Below are 21,416 nucleotides of genomic sequence, written 5' to 3'. Positions count from 1 at the left end.
CAGTTTCCAAAGTGGTTTAGATTTTCACCCTAATTGCTTTCCTCAGACTGTTCTTAAAGCTCTAAGAAAATAATGCAAAAACAAAATCTATTTTCAAAAAACAATTTTAAAATTATTTCTGAATACATTTTAATGTATTTATTTTTAAAAGATTTTATCGCTACCAGAAAGTCAGATTTACAGAGACAAGGAGAGACGAGATAGAAAGACCTTCCGTCCACTGGTTCACTCCCAAAGTGATCGTAACAGCTAAAGCTGAGCCGATCCGAAGCCAGGTACCAGGAGCTTCCTTTGGGTTTCCCACATAAGTTCAGGGTCCCAAGGCTCTGGGCTGTCCTCACTGGCTTCCCAGGCCACAAGCAGGGAGCTGGAAGGGAAGTGGAGCAGCCAGGACAAGAACTGGAGCCCATATGAGATCCTGGCATAAGCAAAGTAAGGACTTTAGCCACTAGGCTATCATGCTGGGACCTCTAAATAAATTTTGTGTTTTGTATTGCTTTTCGGTTTTTTGTTTTCTCTAAAAAAATTTAAAGGCAGGGCTCGGCAGCGTGGCCTAGTGGCTAAGGTCCTCGCCTTGATCCCATATGGCTGCTGGTTCTAGTCCCGGCAGCTCCACTTCCTCTCTATCTCTCCTCCTCTCAGTATATCTGACCTTGTAATAAAAATAAAATAAACCTTTAAAAAAAAAAAAAAATTTAAAGGCATTTGGCAGACTGATACTTCCTTAAGGGCAGGGACTGTAATTTTTGCTAATCACTGCTTTCTATATAGTAAGAATCTGATAAGCAGCATAATTGAATGTATATTTTTATAACATGGAGTCTAACACGTTACAGCATTAACAATTTCTCTCACTGGGCCCAGCAGCATGGCCTAGCAGCTAAAGTCCTCGCCTTGAATGCACCGGGATCCTATAAGAGCGCCGGTTCTAATCCCGGCAGCTCCACTTCCCATCTAGCTCCCTACTTGTGGCCTGGGAAAGTGGTCGAGGATGGCCCAAGGCCTTGGGACCCTGCACCCGTGTGGGAGACCTGGAGGCACTTCCTGGCTCTGACTTTGTAATAAAAATAAATAAATCTTAAAAAAAAAATTTCTCTCACTAAAGAATATTGTTTAAGTAAGAAGTCTAGAAACAAAGGGTTTACATGTTACATATTTTTACGGATTTATTTTAAAAGCAGAATGATAGTAAGAGGAAAGGAAGAGAGAGAGAGAGAGAGAGAGAGGGTGCAGCGGCTTGGCCTAGTGGCTGAAGTCCTCGTCTTGAATGCACCAGGATCCATTTGGGCGCCGGTTTTAATCCCAGCAGCTCTACTTCCCATTCAACTCCCTGCTTGGCTGGGGAAAGTGGTTGAGGACGGCCCAAAGCTTTGGGACCCTGCCCACATGGGAGACCTGGAGGAAGTTCCCAGCTCCTGGCTTTGGATTGGCTCAGCTCCAGCCATTGCGCTCACTTGGGGAGTGAATCGTCGGACGGAGGATCTTCCTGTCTGTCTCTCCTCCTCCATGTCTATTTGACTTTGTAATAAAAATAAATAAATGTTAAAAAGAGAAAGAGAGAGAGAGAGAGAGAGAGAGAGAGAGAGAGAGAGAGAGAGAAAGAGATCTTTCTTTCATCTACTGGTTCATTCCTCGAATGGCTACAGCAGACTGGACTGGCCTATCTGGAGCCAGGAGCCTGGAACTTCCATTTGGGCCTCAGACCTTCATAAGTGACAGAGTTTCCCGTACTTTGTCCATCTTTTGCTGTTTTTCCCACAGACTTCAGAAGAGAGCGAGGTTGGAAGCTGAGAACCAGAGAACTGAACTCGGTGCTCATATGAATTGCCACACTGTAGTAGGCAGCTTGACCTGCTGCGTCACAATGCTGGCACAGGGGCTTTTTAACATCAGATGAAGACATTTAAAAACCTTGTATTTTTTTTAATTTTTAAAGATTTATTTATTATTTTTATTGGAAAGGCGGATATACAAAGAGGAGGAGAGACAGAGAGGAAGATCTTGTGTCCGATGGTTCGCTCCCTAAGCAGCTGCAACGGCTGGAGCTAAGCCAATCTGAAGCCAGGAGCCAGGAATTCCCTCCAGGTCTCCCATGCAGGTGCAGGGTTCCAAATCTCTGGGCCATCCTCGACTGCTTTCCCAGGCCACAGGCAGGGAGTTGGATGGGAAGTGAGGCTGCCGGGATTAGAACCGGCGCCTATATGGGATCCCGGCTTGCTCAAGGCAAGGACCTTAACCCCTACGTTATCACGTGTGGGCCCCGAAAACCTCTTATTAAGGATTAGGAAATATTAAAAGGACAACCAGATGGCCAACCAGCAGAACTAAGCTGTGACTAAGTGGAATCTTTGTGGGTTCAGGCACTGACTGTTTGACCACAAGTGAGCAGTATGTTTTTGGGTTTCCCAAACATAAATAAAGTGGATTAAGCTAAATGTTCCCAGTTCCTCTACATTTAATATACACAGGCAGAAAAATAGTTGAGGAAACCTTAAAACAGGATGCAAGACTTAGAGAAAGGAGTATTTCAATAAATCACACCAAAACGCCTGTTTGGACTTTGAGAACAAATTGGTCTTCTTAATGTGCTTAGCACAGCTCTTGGCATAAATTAATAGGTACTTGACAGACACATGATAGAGCACGAAAAGTGGGAGGAGTGCTGGGATAGAGGCTTGGGCTGTGAGGAAATGTGATGAAACAATGACTGTCCAATGTGATTGCAGAGTTAGCTAGAGGCTATCTCCTTCCCTTTAACCCCAGTTACCTGATGCAGGCTGGAATTTGGCTGGAGCCGACCCTCCCATTGCTTTGGAAGTTGCTTTAGCAGGTGCAGCAGCTTTGGCTGGCATGTTAGCTTTGGCTTTCTCTAGCATGGCCAATACCTGATCTTTAGAGGTTGGCTAGGGAGACAATATAACACAAGTGAGAAGTCACACAAATAATTTACTTATATGAAGCTTACATGTCTGCTGTGAAACAAATGGTTGAGCTCTTAGTTTTGAAATGACAATGCAGATAATAAACGGGATGGGAGAAGTAGCAGATTATGATGTTCTGCTAAATTAGCCATGGTTCTAGGTCATTTTTCACCCCTGTGAGTAACTAGATATTAGATGTTCTACATTGCTGGGTATCTAATTTTTGCTCTCATTAGGAGTTGAAATTGATATTCACAGGAGTATCAGTAGGATGTACTATGATTTTCTACTTACATAAATTCCTTTCAGGATTTTTCTAATATCTTGTAATAGGAGCAGCAACAAATAGTAGTACCTTCAGTTTCCCAGTAGCCTTGGCCATTTTTTCATATCCTAAATGCATCATGAAGAAAGGCAGAGCATCCTGGGCCTTCTTGCGCACGTCTCCATTTCGATCTTCGAGGCAGGAGTACAGATGAGGGACACAAAGGATGAGGTCAGTGGGGGTGGAACGCAGAGCAGGCAGTTTCTCAGCCAGCCACCCGAGAAGCTGCCGAAAGAACAAAGATGAGTTACACACTTCAAGTAGAAAACTGAGTATTTATGATCTCAAACTCAATGATCTCATTAGTCCCAAGCTGATGCTGTATGTGAATAATATATGCAATGATGACAAGCATCCTTAAGAACATGCTTCTGGGACACACGTGGTTAGTTGCATAGTTCTTAAAGATAAATGGCACTTTACTGCTTTTTATGTTCTAAGAAATATTTAGCATGTAAAACACTCAAAACAATTATCTGACCACAAGATGAGAAACTCCATCAGGATTTCCATTATCTGCCTTGCACGAAGTTCTTTTCCACCACAACCCTAATTCCTATTTAATTGAAATTTTACTGACAATCACAGACACTTCTGCACTTGTAAGAATATAATACATACAGAAAGATGCCGTGCATGTTTTACCCAGTCTCTTCAAACACTGGCAATCTACAAAACTATACTAGAGTCAGGAAAGTGACCTGATGTAATTCACCAGTTCTATTCCTATTTCTTATTTCACTTGCATGCATTTATATACATATGAATAGATATTTAGTCTTATCACTAATACATCAGACATAGCCCACACAGTCGAGCTTTTGAACAGTTCCCATCACAAAGATTACTCACGTTGCCTTTATTAATCACACTCAATGCTCTTGCTTCCCAATCCCTCATATCTGGCAATTCCTAATCTGTGTCTAAAATTTTGTCATTTAATATCATATACACACATACACACATATATACACGAACAGAATAACAATAATATGTAACCATAGGCTATTTTACCATGTTGCATATAATATCAACAGTTTGTTCCTTAATGGCAAATAGTATTTCCATGTATAGATGCATTAATTGGTTTAAACATTTACTTGATTACAGTTATCTGTGCTTCTTTCCAGTTTTTGGTCCTTACACAGCTAAGCGCTGTACCCTTGAGCTGTACCCCTAGTTTGGGGCTAATAGAAATTAAGCTTCTGTGAATATCAGGCTATTTTGTAGACATTAATTTTCAACTAATCTGCTCAAGAATACAAAGGAAATTGACATTGTATGGTAATCGCATGTTTGTGTATACGTAATTTTAATTTGAAAGGTCGAGCCATATTTTCCAATAGCTGTCTCATATTTAGATCTAGAAAAAGTCAGACTATCTTCTGGAGTGGTTATATCACTTTATATTTCCACAAGCAATGTGAGTTTTTCTACATCCTTGCCAGTATTTGATGCTGGACTACTCTATTTGAATAATCCTGAGAATTTTGTAGAGACAATATCATTGTAGCTTTAATTTGCATTTCTTTGACAGCTAACAATGTTGAGTAAAATTCATGGTCAATTTGCCACATATACATCCTTTTCACTTAAATATCTGTTCATGGCTGGAACTGTGGTGCTACAGGCCGATTTGCTGACTGTAACAGCAGGATCCTTTTTGAGGAGTGAACTAGCAGGTGGAGGCACCCTCTCTCTTTCTCTTCTAACTCTGAAATAAAAATAAATCTTTAAAAGGGCCAGTGCAGTAGCCTAGCCGCTAAAGTCCTGGCCTTACATGTGTCAGGATCCCATATGGACGCCTATTCCTATCCTGGGTGCTCCACTTCCCTTACAGCTCCCTGCTCGTGGTCTGGAAAAGTAACTGAGAATGGACCCAGAGCCTTGGGACTCTGAACCCGTGTGGGAGACCTGGAAGAAGCTCCTGGACCCTGGCTTTGGATCTAGCTGCTTTATAACAAAACTCATTACAAACTAAGTGTCTATCAGGAAGGTCTAATCCACTGAGTAAACAAATGACTAATTGACAATACGAACCTCTTGCCTCAAGAAAGGATTTTCCTTTTTGAGCTCTTCGGAGAGATCTTCTCCCTCTAGCCATTCCTTCATGCCCGTCTGTTCTGCCCAAGCATTCACAGTCGCCAGGGCAGCAGCTCGAACATTGTTCTGATCAGAGAAGAAAAGCACACACATCACATGAATTAGTTTCGAGGCAACAGGTAAAAAGGTTTGTTAACTTCTCAACTGCAACAATGGAGGTATCTCTCGGAACCACACGAACCTTCTCAGGTTATTTCCTCTAAAACAGAAGCAGGTCTACATCTGTACTGAAACTCAGAAGTAAAATAAGAACATAAAACTAAATTATACAAATTACATACAAATAAATTAATCAAAACAGTGATCTGATCACAAAATATTACGGCATACACTCTTAACTCTGGTGCTTTTATATCCATGAATCTCTGACAAAGAACAGAATCCCAGCAGTGCCAGCATCCCATATGGGAGCAGGTTTGCATCCCAGTTGTTTCAGTTCTGAGCCAGACCCTGTCAATGGCCTGGGAAAGCAGCAGAGGATTGTCCAAGTCCTTGGGCACCTGTACCCAGGTGTCAGACCTAGAGCAAGTTCCATTTTCCTGGCTTTGGACTGGCCCAGTGCCAGCCTTTGCTGCCATTTGGTGAGTGAACCAGCAGAGGGAAGATCTTTTTCTCTGTCTCTCCTTCTCTCCATAAAACTGCCCTTTCCGCTTAGACTCAGACAGGAAATGGTCAGCGTGGATTCACATACACCTTACTAGGTGGGACACAAAGTTAGTTACTCCTCACTGGGGTATTGAAGATTTCTCTGCACACCCCTCCTAAAACTGTTCTGCACCTAAACTGTTGACATATGCCTTGTTAAGAGTTATAGGCCAGTTTAGACTACCCTAAAAACTGACAGGTTCAGCAAAATTATGCTACAACACTATAAACTGCTAAATACTAAAATGAAAATAGACACGAGACAGCTGAATAGTACCGTATAGCCATTTAAAGGTGGATAGAAGCTGGCTGTATATAAACTAAAATCGAAATGTCAATGAAGTAGTCACAGGATGTGGTTAAGAACCTGTGTTTTTTAACATATTGGTTACTCAATACCATGTCAATTAATTCCATAACGTTGTAAATTGTTGTTGATGTTATGTAGGGGCTTTTAATTGATCGGGATGATACTCTGCCAGCTCTACCTTCAGACCGGAGAATGGTCTCCCCCAAAAACTGCTGAATTTATCTGGACGATAAGATGCTGGAGTCTATGCTTGGTACATGCTTGCAATGAAAGAATCTTGACTGAATTTGAACTATAATACCGCAAAAAGGTGGGGGAATCCACCATGGGGGGGAGCGCACGGGGAGGGGATGGGGGAATCCCAGAGCCTATGAAACTGTGTCACATAATGAAATGTAATTAATAAAAAAAACAAAAACAAAAACTGCCCTTTCCAACAAAAAAAAGATTGCTTTATTTTAATGATTCCTTAATGTATAAGAGTAAAATTGTTATCAATTTGACTGAATAATTAAGGTATGTTTTGATACTAATTTGCATTCATAGAATGAGAAAGATGTGACAAAATGCATATTAAAATAATCCAATTCCTTAAATTAAACAAATTATGTAAATGGAAAGATATTCAAACATTTAGTGTAGAGCTAAATATAAGAGGCTTACAAACTCTGATGCTACTTCAATGACTTTTGGGATGGTCCTATTATAAATTTCTGATGGAAGTACTAAAAGATTTTACTCTACTTGTTCAGAAAAAAAATAATAAATTTATGAATTCCAAATTCACATGCTTACACAGTATGACAATACTTTAAAGAATGATGTTATAGTAATACCAACCATTTACTGAGTATATACTATATGAGATAAGGTACCTTATAGGCAATTTAGTAAGAAAGTAATTTATAGCTCAAAAACATTGAGCCTCAGAAGATAAATTATTCCTATGATTTGCACACAATTTGCAACTGAAACTCCCAATTAAATTTAACACATGTTACAGATATTCAGAGGGTGGAGATTCAATCACGGTATTTGAGAGGTGGGACTAACTGGAGGCCCTGAGGTCATTGAAGTGTGCCCTCAGAAGCTAGCTGTTGTAGCAAGGCTGGTTTTAGAGGAACTGAGTTGGGTGTCCTGGGCTCACCGTGTGTTCACTCCTTCACACATTACAATCTCTGGCTTCATCTCAGACAGTGAACCTCCAAACCCAGAGGCAAACAAACCTCTTTCCTTCCTAAGTAGCTGCTCTGCTATTTTGTTCTGGGGATGAAAAGCCAACTAACACACTTATCCAAGGGTTACAAGGCTTGCCAGTGATGCACTCAGTCATTTAAATACTACCTGGAAGATAAAAACAGTATTTTTTCCTGATACTTCCATTTTCATAATGAAAATGCCTTTTCTTGGTCAGGTATAGAATTTGTGTTTTTCAGTTTATTTTCATCTTCTTGAAAGGTAGATTAACAGAGTCAGGAAAGATATCTCACCTGCTGGTCACTCCCCAAGTGCCACAATAACAGGGCTGGGCTAAGCTAAAGCCAGGAGCTAGAACTTCATCTGGGTCTTCACTTGAGCCACTGTCTGCAGTCTGCCAACAAACAGGACTCTAACCAGTACCCCAATATGTCAGTATACTTAGCAGCAGCTCAACCACTGTGCCACAACCATCCCAGATGATCCTTCATTTATCTTGGCCAAAAATCCAAGAAGCAATCCAGATGATTGTAATGAATATTGCTTACAAAGGTTTCACACATACTCTAAGAAAGAGGTTAATCTATAGCCTAAGTGGCTGGCCTATTCCAGAATGGAGCAATACTTAAGAGTTAGGTTTACCTTGCTGTCTCCAAGCACGGTGATGATAGGAATGCCCAAGTTCTTTACATGTTGCTTGATGTTTGGGCCCATGGCCACTGCCAACTGTTGGAGAATATTCAATGTCTGTTGCACCTGAGTGGAAAGAGCCAATACATTGTGCTCAAATCACAAGTTTTGTTAAGTGTCATCACATAGTTCACTCGGTAGGAGATGTTCTGGCCTACTTACAGAGCCTGGCAAGTTAGCCCATTGTGACAGTGACACTATTCTAATCAGTGTATGAATAGTTCTCGGGCAGTGGTCTCTCCTTTAGTCATCATTCCATAAAACTGCACTATCAGTATTTTAAAGAAGAGATTATATTTTCTCTACAACTTTAAAGGCAAGCCTTACTTTAAAGAAACCCAACATAAAAATTCAAATCAAAAAAGTTAAAAATTAAGTAATCTTACGTACACTGAAACCAGTTTTATATTAGGATATTTAATGCTGGATTTCTGCAAAAAGCAAATTTTGAGATTAATGGAAATTTATTATTTCTTATACTGAGATACTTAAGAAATAAAGAACCTACTTCTAGTTTAGAGAAAATTACAGTGATCATTCATTTTGTGCTAGTGAATGCTATACTGAAAACGAGGTTCCTGCAGCAAGAAGGTGGGGGCGAATAAACGAACATTCACATATTCTACGTACCAAGATTTTATTTGAATCATTGAGTCGGCCCTTCAAGGCAGCTGGAAGTTCACCTATATTTGGCTGGATAAATTTTGCTTCATTGATAATACCTGCCACTTCATCTAGGCCTTCTTTCCTAACCTTCCAATTCTTGTCACCAATCTTAGACACCAACTCTGAAGTGATTTTATCACTGAAAAGCAGAAGACGCAATCTTTAATTACAGACTCCTAAAGGAATACTGATAATAAAGTCTCCTTTATAGAATTAAAAAAGAAGTTAGTGCAGCAAATTAAAAATCACATCAGATTGAAACTCACCTGATCTCTGTCCTTGGCAGAAGATCAACCACATCACTGATGCCCTCGTCGGGCTCATCCCCGTCTTCTCCCTCATCTGCGCCACTGGAGCTGTGCTTGGAAATCCCTCTGGTTGGGGCTGGGATGGTCTGTCCCTGCATCTACATAACATGAATGGATAAAGTAAATTAACTTGACAAATATGACAGCAAACAAATTAGAGGTGGTGTCGATCTGTGTTAAACTTTCTTATTTTTTTCACAAATATTAATTCCACAGTAGGTGCTGCTAACACTGAGCAATTTTAGTCAGAGAGTTAATTCGGGGAAGGGGGAGCTATTTTGCTTAATATAAATATATTTTAAATGTTACATTTCGTTTATTGTTTGGATAGGCAATAAATGTACACTGTTTAGAATTCTAAAGCTTATAGAAGATTAAAAAGAGAAAAATGTCACATCCCATACCACAGTTACCCAGGCCTCTTCATTATGGACAAAGTCACCAATGAATTTTTAAGGGAAATACATGCATACAAAAGCAAATACATATTTAGTTTTTATTCCAAAGGTTTAAAAGTCTAAGTTTAAGTCATATGAGATTTTGAAGTCCACCAGTAAGTTGGATTACGTGTGGAATCTTTACCTTCTCAAATTCTGCGTCTATCTGGGCTAGAAGGGCAGGCTTCTCATCCTCAAAAAACATTCTTAAAGAAGGCCCAACGTACAGATACATCACACCAAGTAGGGTAATGGCAGAAGTCCTCACAGCCTGTCAGACAGAACAAGAAGAATTTTCCAAATCAGAGCAGAATCACAAAAATGGCTTTACTTCTCTTATATATGTTGGTATGTACTCACTGGGTTTGTTGCTGCAAGAGCTGTCTTCACATTGTTAATGAACGCTTTCACATTCAACCTACAATAAATAGAGTTTAGAATTAAAACAAAGAAAATTCTCAAAAACTGTAGAGTTTTATCAAAACTCTAGGAGTGGCTCACCTATTTTCATTTTATAGGTACATTAAAGGGGGGTTTTAAAGGTTTAAACGCTTGGTCCAATGCGGTAGCCTAGAGGCTAAATAAAGTCCTCGCCTTGCATGCTCCAGGATCCCATGTGGGCGCCAGTTCTAATCCCAGCTGCCCAGTTTCCCACCCAGCTTCCCAACCAGCTCCCCGCTTGTGGCATGGGAAGGGTGGTCGGGGACAGGCAAAGCCTTGCGACCCTGCACCCATGAGGGAGATCTGGAGGAAGCTCCTGGCTCCTGGCTTCAGTTTGGCTCAGCTCCAGTCATTGTGGTCACTTGGGGAGTGAATCATCAGATGGAAGATCTTCCTCTCTGTCTCCTCCTCTCTGTGTATCTGACTTTATTAAAAATAAATAAAAAAAGTTAAATCCTGGTGACTCTTATTATGCTTAATTAACATTCCCAAACTCAGTCATACACTATCCTGAATTCCAGATTTGCATCTACAACTGCCTTGTGACATTTCCTTTCTATATAGGAAATGTCTGGCAGACATCCAGTATAGTGGTACAGCAGGAAAGTCACTGCTTGCAAACTTGGCACATCCCATATGAGGGCAGGTTCCAGTTCAGGCTGCTCTGCTTCTCATCCAGCTCCAGCCTAGGGCTCATGGGAAATCAGTGGAAGATGGCCTAAGTGTTTGGGTCCTTGACACCCATTTGGGAGACCGAGATATAATTCTGGGCACTTGGCTTTGGCCAAGACCAGTTTCGCTGTTGAGGCCATTTAGGGAGTAAGAGTACATGGAAGATCTCATTCTCTTTGTTACTCTTTCAAATAAGTAATTCTTAGAAAATAATCCACAAATTCCTGATTGTCTACAAACCCTCATCAAGCTTTCCCAGATTGCTCTCAGTAAACAGAATGTCATTCTTGCAGTTGAAGACGCCATCCATGAATCCTCAAAGTTACTCCTGATTTGATTGTTTCTTTATACGCAATATGCTGTTTAGTTCAACTTTTAAAATATGATTCAGAATACTTCCACAGCTCTACAATCTATGTCCAAGCCAATTTATTAACAGCAGTATTCCAATAATCTACTAATTAGTTTGTCTTCAATTCTATTGCCTCTGACTACAGTCAAATGATACTTTTACTTTTCTGCTCAAAACTCATTTATGTTTTCCCAACTTATTCAAAATGTTGAGGTCATAAAAAAGGCCCAGCCGTGTCATTTCTCTTATTTCATTCTTACTTCTCATTACCTGCTCACCTTCAAAACAGCACACATTCTTTGCCACTTTTTATAAAAGATTTCTTTATTTGAAGCATACTCAGAGACAGGAGGAGGGAAGAGAGATCAAGAGAATGAGACAGAGAGAAAAGAGAGATCTTCCATCCACTGGATCACTCCCCAGCTACTTGCGATGGGTAGAGCTGGGATACTCTGAAGGTAGGAGCCAGGAGCTTCTTCCAAGTCTTCCACATGGTGCTGGGGTCCAAAGACTTGAAGCATCCTCCGCTGATTTTCCAGGTCATTAACAGAAGTGGAACAAAACTGGGACACAAACATGTGCCCATATGGGATGCTGGCGTCACAAGAAGAGTATCAGTCTCCTACACCACTACACTGGCCACGTGCTTTGCTATTTTTCATCACACATGCTCTTGTCAAATGGCTTCTGCACTTGCCGTTTGCTTAGTGTGGTGTAGCAACTAAAGCCACTGCCTTTACACCAGCCATTTCATACAGGTGCTGATTTGCGTGTTGTTGCTTCACTGCTAATCCAGCTCCTTGTAATGTGCCTGTGACAGCAGTAGAAGCTTGTCCAAGTGCTTGGGTCCCTGCACCTACTTGGGAAACATGTAGCTGCTGCTTCTCGGCATCAGCCTGGCCTTTCCCTGGCTATTGCAGCTATTTGGGAAGTAAACTAGCAGGAAATGAAATATTCTTTCAGATTATCAGAGCAAATTCTCTCAGCTCCTAGCCTCTGTTCAAAAACCAGCTTTTTGTTTGCTTGTTTTCTTCTTTCTTCAAAAGAGATTTATGTATTTTCATTGGAAAGGCAGATTTTGTAGAGGAGAGACAAAGAGAAAGATCTTCCATCCACTGGTTCACTCCCCAAGTGGCTTCAACAGCCGGAGCTGAGCTGATTTGAAGCCAGGAACTAGGAGCTTCTTCGGGTCCCCACACAGGTGCAAGATCCCAAGGCTTTGGGCCGGCCACCACTGCTTTCCCAGGCCACAAGCAGGGAGCTGGGTGGGAAGAAGAGCTGTCCATATTGGATGCTGGTTCTTGCAGGTGAAGGATTAGTCATTGCACCAGCCCTCAAAAACCAGTTTTTCAGGAATGGGAAGTGAGTTAGTAAGGAATAAGGGAGCTGAGAGACTTCTAGTAGTTTCTGCATCACCTTTCTCTCTTAATTCCACTCGTTTCCACGTCAACTCAGCACACCCTTGTTCACATCATGCACCAGAGCTGCCTCCACCATTTGAGAAGGTGCCTTGATGAACATGTGTACACTGAATCCCACATGTATGCTGAGTTTCATGAAGTTCTTTCCAGAGATCATTACATGTACTGAATCCTGCCCAATCTCCACTACACTGCTGTATTCCCATTGGGCACCACTCCCTCCCAGTAAAATGGGAAGCCAAACTGGTAGTCGGCAAAGTGAGAGTTGCAAGTCTCATGATGCTGCTCAAAACTGAATTTGCATGTGTAATATCTCTTTAGATAAACCCTGCTCTCATTCTTGTACTTTATCTGTCTTTTTTTTTTAATTTTCTCTCATTTGGTTACAAGAACTGAGAAAAAAATCCAGCTGGAGTTTCCAGGTATACTTCACAACAGAACAGTATAGACCATAGATCAATGTTGAATAAGTGAAATATCATGGAACAATAAGAAGAAAATATTCACTTAAATTCTATGTGACATGCTAAGAGAGTAGCTTTACAAAGGCCATGCAATTAAGAACAAATTAAAACAATATCCAATAACACCACAGTTACTAACACAACTTTAAAAAAAAGTCTTTGTGTGAGTGATAACTTCTAGAGTAGTATTTCTCTAATCAGCAGAATCAGAACACTGCTGCAAGCTACCCAGAGGTCTGTTGTGCAAAGTGCCACGGCCTGAAAAGGCAACATTCTACAGCAGACGTAGTATTCTCTCTTGAAATCAGAATGGCTGCATTCAAACCCCATCTATGATATACGCACATTAGTGAAGCTCTCTTTGTATTAGTTTTTCATCTATAAAATGGGGGTAAAGTCCTCATGTGGTTTTCTTTTAAGGACTAAATCAAATGAATTAGTATTTGAAAGGGCTTAGAAAAATGTAAACCCTATAAAATGTTATTACAAAAAAGAAGCAGCCATTCTTTATTTGCAAATTTGTTTGCGAAAGACTAATACAACAAAGACAAGTTGTTGCATTGTTTCTGAGAGCGTTTAATTCACCAAAGAGAACTGCGGGTCTCTAAATAGATGTGACTATTTATAGTAATTTCCAAATGTATCTGATGTTTAGGACTTGCTTTTTGGTGGAACAAGAACTAACAATTGAGGAAAGTTAATGCAGAGCAAAATGCAGCAGCACAGGCCAATATCGACCTGTGAATGCAAAGGAGGCTCTTTCAAATAAATCAGTACCATTGAGAAATAAGACAGCTATAACAAATACAGTCTCAATTAGAACATTTATTTATTTTCCACTTGATTTCATTGTGACTTACCCAGAAAAACCAAATTCTTTAATTGCATTTGACAGCCAATTCAGAGTTTCTGATTGATTCTTGGGATTCTTCTGTGAAAAAGCCATTGACACAACCTGGAGCAGAGAAAGAACAAATCTGTAATTACTTTCCTATTTCTTATAGGACTAAAACACAACACTAAGAAAGGCATGAGTTGAGCATGGTTGTTGAAAGCTAAAACAACTGCACGACTGTCCAAATAGTAAAAGATTTAAACCTACATAAAATGAAGTAATAATAATAAAGGCACTCTGAACTGGTTACAATTTTTTTATTAGTGATCAAACTGCATTACAATGTTTAAGGAGGAAATAACAGATTTTCTACAGACTATTTTTGATTATCAGGAAGTGGTATGTTATTAAAGGTAAAAAAACACAGTATGAAAAACGAATATAGGGGCAGATTTTTGTCACACCAGCTGGGACACCTGCATCCCACATGAGTGTCTGCTTTGAGTACTGGCTCCTTCACTTCCTGAAGGTTCCTTCAGTTGCCTGCTGGTTGCCTCCCCTGGGAGGCTGGAGGTGATGGCTGGAGTATTTGGGGACCCTGCTGTTCATGTGAGTCCCAAGCTCCTGGTATTGTCCTGGTCCACACCTGCCTATTGTGGGCATTCATTTGTAGAGTGAACCATAGTGGGAAACCACTCACTATCTGCTTCCCTTCCTTTCAAATAAAATTGGACAAAAACAAACAAACAAACAAACAAAAAAACCCACTAAAACTAAAAAAAAAAATCCAAAGAAATCAGTTTTACTCAAGAATGGTTTTACTGAAGCACTAATTTAGTAAGCGTAAATCAAAAAACAGGAGAAAAATCGGAAAAGTTTAGGGAAAGAGAGCTCTGTGTCACATACCTGTTCAGCTGTCCATGGCAACATACAAGCCTCAGCTATGGCTGTCATAGCTTCCTTTGCATTGTTTCCACATTTCACATCTCCAATCTTGTCAACAAGGCCATCTAATACAATCTGAGCCGATGTTTTAGAAAAATTTCCCTTTTGGGCAATCAAAGCAACTATGTGAAGTTTCATCTGCATCACCTGGAAAAAGGGAGAAATACCAAATTATGAGTACACAAAATATTCATTTATTTGCTTATACTAATAGCAGCCCAAAGATAAGATATAGTTAGAAAGAGCTAATAAATACAAACAAATGAAAACCAGAACGTTAAGAAAGCAAAAATAATTCTCATTTTTGTTTTCTATTTAAGTAGCTAGTCGAGTCCCAACACCCATATGAAAACTAAGGATCCACTTCCAGGTTCCTACATGTACATAAAAACTTGTAAATCTGCTTAAAGGAGATCTATTCATAACAGCCAAAAACTGGAAACAACCTAAATGTACATGAACTAATGAATAGCAAAATAAAATGTGTTCTCTTAATACAATGGATTGTACTACTTGGCACAAGAAAAATGTAGAACATGATACACACGGGTAGGTGAACTTTTAAAATAGTATGCTATGTGAAAACCACATACAAAAAGCCACACATTATACGATTCCATTATGTAAAAGGTCTAGGACAGAGAATTCCATAGAGATGAAAAATAATTTAATACTTGCCAAAGGCTGGGAATGGGAGGATTTTTTATGAAGTATTTTTTTTGCAGTGATGAATTTTGTGAATATACTAAAACCACTATACCGTACCAAAAAAAATGGTCTCAAAAATTGCTGTAAAATATATCTAAAATGGGAGGTGTTTGGTAGTATAGTGCTTTTAACAAATCAGGTAAGATGCCCATCTACCACCAAGCTCTCATGGTTCCTAATTTTCACTTTGCACTAATGAAGACTAGTGTGGTAACAGTGGTGGCTCAATTAATTGGGTTCCTATCTGAGATCTGAACTGATTTCCTTACTCCCAGTTTTGGCTTTGGCCCATCCTGTCTGTTGTGTGCATTTGGGAAATAAACCAGTGAATAGGAGCTGTGTGTGTGTGTGTGTGTGTGTGTGTGAAACAATGGATAAAAGGTACTTCTCTTTCTCTGTCCCAGCGCCTCTTGTAATTCTATCAAATAAATAAGTAAATTTTTATTTGATTAAAAATTTAAAGCATTTAAAATTTCATTTGTCTGAAAGGCAAAATTATATAGAGAGACATAAAGAGATAGGTTTTCTATTGGCTGGTTCACACCCCAAACGGGTGCAACGGGAGTGGCTGGGCCAGAAGCCAGGAGCCACGAGTTTCTTTTGGATTTCCTGGTGATTAGCCATCTTTCACTGCTTTCCCAGGTACATTATCAAGGTGCTGGAATAGAGGCGGAGCACCCAGGACTCAAAACCAGTATGCCATTGCTGGTATCTTAACCTACTTGCCACAGTTTTGACCCAAAATAAATAAATCTTGGAAATGAAAACTAGACTATCAAATGTAAAAAATAAATTTGCTACATTTCAAGTTTGTTTATAATGAAGTGTAGTCTATATAAATTTAGAAAAAGAAGCAAAAATTTTTTCCTTTTCCTTCCTGTATTACTCCTTCTATAATCACTTTTCAGACTAATCTGGTACCATTACATTTCAGCTCTAACATCCCAGTGCAACGTCTCAGCAGCTACAACCTTGCCTAACACACACGGGGATCCCACGTGGGTGCTGGTTTGTGTCCCTGCGCTTCCACTTCCCATCCAGCTCCCTGCTTGTCGTCTGAGAAAGCAGTAGAGGATGGCCCAAAGCCTTGGGACCCTGCACCCACATAGCAGACCTGGAAGAAGTTCCTTGTTTCTGACTTCAGATCAGCTCAGTTCTGGCTTTTGCAGCCACTTGGGGAGTGAACCAGCAAGCAGAAGATATTCTCTCTGTAAATCTGACTTTCCCACAAAAATAAATAAATCTTTTTTTTAAATAATAAAGATGTCAGCTCTACTGAAGTTATGGAACATGGTGGTAAATGTTCATGGGCCATTGAAAGACTGCTCCTACTTCCCATCCAAATGGATAAAGCTGTCTCAGTGCCTTCTATTTCATACTCGAATACAGGAAGTTTAGACTACAAGGCTTTTAGGCCTAAATAATGGGGAAAATGCATACAAACTATAGAAACTGCACAGGCAGATAATTTTATAGATAATTAAGACTAAAACCCAAACCCTGACAAGTCGTGCAGGTAGTCAGCTTGGTGTTTAACACTCAGCTTCCTTCCTGATATGGATCCTAGGAGGCAGCAGTGATGAGAAATCGGGCAGTTGGTTTCCCACCACTCACACAAGGGACCTGGCCTGTGTTCTTGGCCTCTGGCTCCCACCCAGGCCCTCTAGAAGCCTTTGCAGCTTTTCTGAGGAGTGAACTGGTAGACTGACAGCTCTGGCTCTACCTATCTATAGCCATTTGAGTGAATCAGTGAACAGAAGCTCTCCCTCTGTCTATCCTTGCCTCTCTCTTTTCTTATCTTTGCCCTCCTTTTCCGCTCTTTCTCAAATAAATGAAAATTTATAAATATACCTGAAAATTAGTTTCTTTCCATCCAGGTTTCTTGGCCAGCATCCTCACTAATGCCTGACATGGCATTTCACTTCGGTCCATTAGTTCAACAGCCTTCAAATGGAAGACGAGGACAATAGTTAAAATGTTAAAAAAATTAATTCCAAAGGAACAGCTAACAGCCCAATCAAGTAAGGAATCACTTTCAAAGGAGTTGGGGCAATAGAACTGAAGTATGTTACAAAAGGAGCTTCGTTATGATGCTTTGCTTCTTAAGCTTGATGTATTGAATGAGGGCTGTTATATTAATGTCAAGGAAAACTTTATTTTACGTTTCAGGGATTCATGAATAACTTGCTTCAAGAGGGCAACAGTAATCATTTTCATCTGCATAGTATGTGGTAGGCAGAAACTGCTTATCCATGACAATTTTCTCTACTTGATTTTCCTAAAAACATCATGGAGTACAGTATCTTAGGAAGTAGTGAAGAATGAAATTTCCAAGCTGGACAAACTCAGATCTAAACAAAATGAGCAGATGTAGGATTGGAAGGCTGTATCCTCAAGTCCCAGTGCTCGTCCAGGTTCTCTACATGGCATCTAATTAAAATCACATGATTTAGGCCAAAATTAGCTACACAAACACCATTCTGACATTGATTTACATGTGTTTCTCAAACCAACAGATCATGTCTGTCTTACCAAGAAATCATGACACGGGAAATACAGAAATCGATGAGAAGTTTTAAGTAGAGAGACTGGTTGGCTTAGTAAGTTTCTGAGCAAGCATGGTAATTTAAAAATTGAACTTAGCTTTATAATTCAGAGGCAGAATCTAATTTTGACAAGTCACTATGTTATATGCTTGCAAAAGCCACAGAATGCAACTGTTGAAAGACAACAGCAGTACACAGTTACACAAACTCTCCTTTAGTTATCACTCTGAAACATGTTTGTTCACTGGTTATAAAACAATATAGGAAAATTCTTCATTTGTCAATTACATGGCTTCCACATAACTGGATTTTCTTGGCCACTCCCCTTATCTCTGCACCCCTACCTTTTGGAACTCTTCCATACAAGCCAGTCTTTCCTTCCAGTTACTGCTGTCTAGCAGCTGTATACAGGTAGGGGGAAGGACAGCGGAAGCTTTTTCTTCACATACTTCTACCTGTAAGATACAAGAATGTGCTAAAATTAGAAAGTGCTTAAGAAAACAAATAGTCAGGAATGTACAAAACCACAGCAAAGGGCCTGGCATGATGGTTCAGTGGCTAAATCCTCGCCTTGCATGTGCAGGGATCCCATATGGGCACCAGTTCATGACCCAGCTGCTCCCCTTCCCATCCAGCTCTCTGCTTGTGCCTGGGGAAAGCAGTAGGGGATGGCCCAAAGCTTTGGGATCCTGTACCCATGTGGGAGACCCGGTCAAGCTCCTGGCTCCTGATTGGTTCAGCTCTAGTCATTGATGCCACTGGGGGAGTGAACCAGTGGACAGAAATTCTATCCATGTAAATCTGCCTTTCCAATAAAAGCAAAGAAATCTAACAACAATAGCAGCAACAACAAAACCACACCAGCCAAAACCAAGAACACAGGTATGCTATAGGATATAAGAGTTCTATTCCTATTCTATTATCTAACGTAGTCCCACTAGCAAAAAGATACTGACTACATGATACAGAACCCAGCAAACAAACAACTCAAATCTTCTCTCAGGTGTCCATTGTCCATGGTTCCCCAAGCTTCAGGTCCACACAGCAGGTAATACTGACCGAGAGCTCAGGCTCCACAATTTCTTTGGTTTCCAATACTTTCTTGTTCTTGGCTCCAGTACTTCCTGTGCCTCCTGGCGCAGCTGGCTTCCCCTTCTTAGGTGGCCCACCAGCCTAAAAAAATTGTTTTTAAACATAAACAGCTTAAGTATTTAAACAATTCTTCAGCTTTTTTGGCTCTGATCGCCAGGAAACTGATTTAAATGAAGAACCATTCTGAAATAAGCATTGCTTTGCATGCCCTTAGAATTTAGTAGTTTTAAGAGCAGGCAGTTCACTTAGAACCCATACTAAGAATCTCTAATCTAGATTTAACCATGACAACAATCAAACAAAGATGACAGACTGGAATCACAGTACGTTTACACACTACATTGAGAATGACATCCTAACACCTTTAAATGTCTCTAAACCTTTCCCAGAGCAGTATACAACAGTTGCTAAGTCACAATATTCACTGAATACTTAGCCCTAATGTGTCCAGGATAATTTTCAAGAGTACTTAAAACGTCTGGGAAAACTGGAATTAAATGATGTTTATGTCAGTGCAAAAATTCTGAAATCCCTGCATGTGAGCAGAATTTTCAAGGAAAAAAGGAGTCGTTATAGCAATGGTAGTTACTCTTCCAAATACACTGAAGATAGCCATCTAACTAAATTTCTCTTTTGTTTAAACATTTCAGGTGAATTGTGTTTTAAGAAGAAATATCCCAAACCAAAAAAGACAAAAGACAGAATGATAGAGGATAACGTTAGTCCTTAACATCCAAATCTATTCTGAAGTGGATGTCGTCTTGAACACATTGTAAGATTTTATGGCGCTGCTGGCAAAATTAATAGTTGTTATTTAAAAACTATTGTTGGACCCAGCACGATAGTGTAGTGGTTAAAGTCCTCGCCTTGAATGCACCGGGATCCATATGGGTGCTGGTTCTAATCCCGGTGGCCCCGCTTCTCTTTCAGCTCACTGCCTGTGGCCTGGGAGAGCAGTCGAGGACGGCCCAAACACTTGCGACCCTGCACCCACATGGGAGATCCAGAGGAGGCTCCTAGCTTCGGATTGGCTCAGCTCCGGCCATTACAGCCGCTTAGGGAGTGAACCATCAGACAGAAGATCTTCCTCCCTGTCTCTCCTCTCTGTATATCCGCCTTTCCAATAAAAAAATAAATAAATCTTTAAAAAAAAACAAAAAACTATTGTTTTAAAACAAATGTGTAATACCTGCCACGTCATATCAGCAGTATAGTTTTGTTGGTTCAGAGAAACCAGGACATAAAGAAATCTACATATTTTCTACCCCTAAAAATGGAAACTTGTAAACTACCTTCCCTGTGCCAGATTTCTCTGTATAGAGAATAACCTCAATTAAAATAATTCCTACTTATCTTTTTTAGCAGACTTTTTTTTTTTTTAACTAATTATCATTCCACTATGTTGTGGGCTGTGGAGCTGATTTACATTGCTTTAGCTGAGCACTCAGGAATCGAGCCTAAGGCAGTAGCACCTGGCCTTTGCAGACTCATTGATGTCCTATTGTCCTGTTAATGGACTTGGGGGGAAGAGGAGATAATATGTAATAAGGAGGCTTTGGAGCAGACGGCTCCCAGCACTTCTACCACCACCATGGTCTCCGTGTGCTTTTCACTTGGACATTCCCCGTGCCTACTATGCCAGCTCAGTGGAAGAATTCTAATCTGTCCAGGCATTTTCATTATTGTGAGACTGGCTTTTTACACAATGTGAACTTGGAGGTTAATGTCAATGTCTTACAAAAGGGCCTTCTATTATTCCTACTGTTTTGGGTGTCCCCATTGACCTTATGCTAATCAAGGGACCTGTGTTTAGGGTTTCATCCTTTCCTTAATCTTTAGGTTCTCCTTTTCTTTGTGATACAAGATTAGGTTGTAGGATAAGGATTGTAGCAGGAATTTCTGTTGTTTTTGGATAAAGCAGATGGCATGGTTGTCCTTAGAAACACCCACTTGACCATGACGTGGAAAGTCTGAGCCAGAGTTTAACTGATTCTGTATAAATAAAGCAGACGGCTTTATTGCCGTGTCCACTATCATCATGGAAACCTAGTGGTCCGTCTCTTTCTTTCTTCGCCTCGTCCACGCACCCTTCCCGAGTTCCGAAACCCAGGCTGGAGCTGGACTCCGGCACCACTAACTGTCTGGTTCAAAGGGTTAGATGCTAATACTATCTTACTTATCTCTTCAAAATAGAATTAAGACAGCAGTTGCCATGCACTCCCCCTGCTCATCCCACTTTTTTTTTTGGTTTTTAAGAAGTCCTCATAATAAGAGAGGACCAACTGGCTTGGGTATGGAAGGGTTCAAACAGATAAGATGAAGTTCACTACAGTCAAGT

At 40.3% G+C, this 21,416-nt stretch overlaps 1 protein-coding gene across 5 annotated transcripts in view; it reads right to left on the bottom strand.

The window, feature by feature from the left end:
• CKAP5 (cytoskeleton associated protein 5) overlaps nt 1-21,416 on the bottom strand; it is a 108,350-nt gene that overhangs the window by 27,768 nt on the left and 59,166 nt on the right. For all 5 annotated transcript variants that reach the window (XM_058663084.1, XM_058663085.1, XM_058663086.1 and 2 more), the window contains 13 exons: nt 19,046-19,159; nt 18,331-18,441; nt 17,292-17,384; nt 14,694-14,879; nt 13,813-13,907; nt 9,963-10,020; nt 9,748-9,873; nt 9,124-9,263; nt 8,822-8,996; nt 8,144-8,257; nt 5,287-5,415; nt 3,277-3,471; nt 2,768-2,903 (listed from right to left, as the gene is read on the bottom strand). In XM_058663084.1, coding sequence (XP_058519067.1) covers nt 2,768-2,903; nt 3,277-3,471; nt 5,287-5,415; nt 8,144-8,257; nt 8,822-8,996; nt 9,124-9,263; nt 9,748-9,873; nt 9,963-10,020; nt 13,813-13,907; nt 14,694-14,879; nt 17,292-17,384; nt 18,331-18,441; nt 19,046-19,159 — 1,672 coding nt within the window. The remainder of the gene's footprint in view (nt 1-2,767; nt 2,904-3,276; nt 3,472-5,286; nt 5,416-8,143; nt 8,258-8,821; nt 8,997-9,123; nt 9,264-9,747; nt 9,874-9,962; nt 10,021-13,812; nt 13,908-14,693; nt 14,880-17,291; nt 17,385-18,330; nt 18,442-19,045; nt 19,160-21,416) is intronic.

This window comes from Ochotona princeps, chromosome 4 (genome assembly GCF_030435755.1).
Source record: "Ochotona princeps isolate mOchPri1 chromosome 4, mOchPri1.hap1, whole genome shotgun sequence".
Classification (NCBI taxonomy): Eukaryota; Metazoa; Chordata; class Mammalia; order Lagomorpha; family Ochotonidae; genus Ochotona; species Ochotona princeps.
Note: the sequence above shows the minus strand (reverse complement) of the source record. Positions and strands in the feature narration are given on the sequence as shown.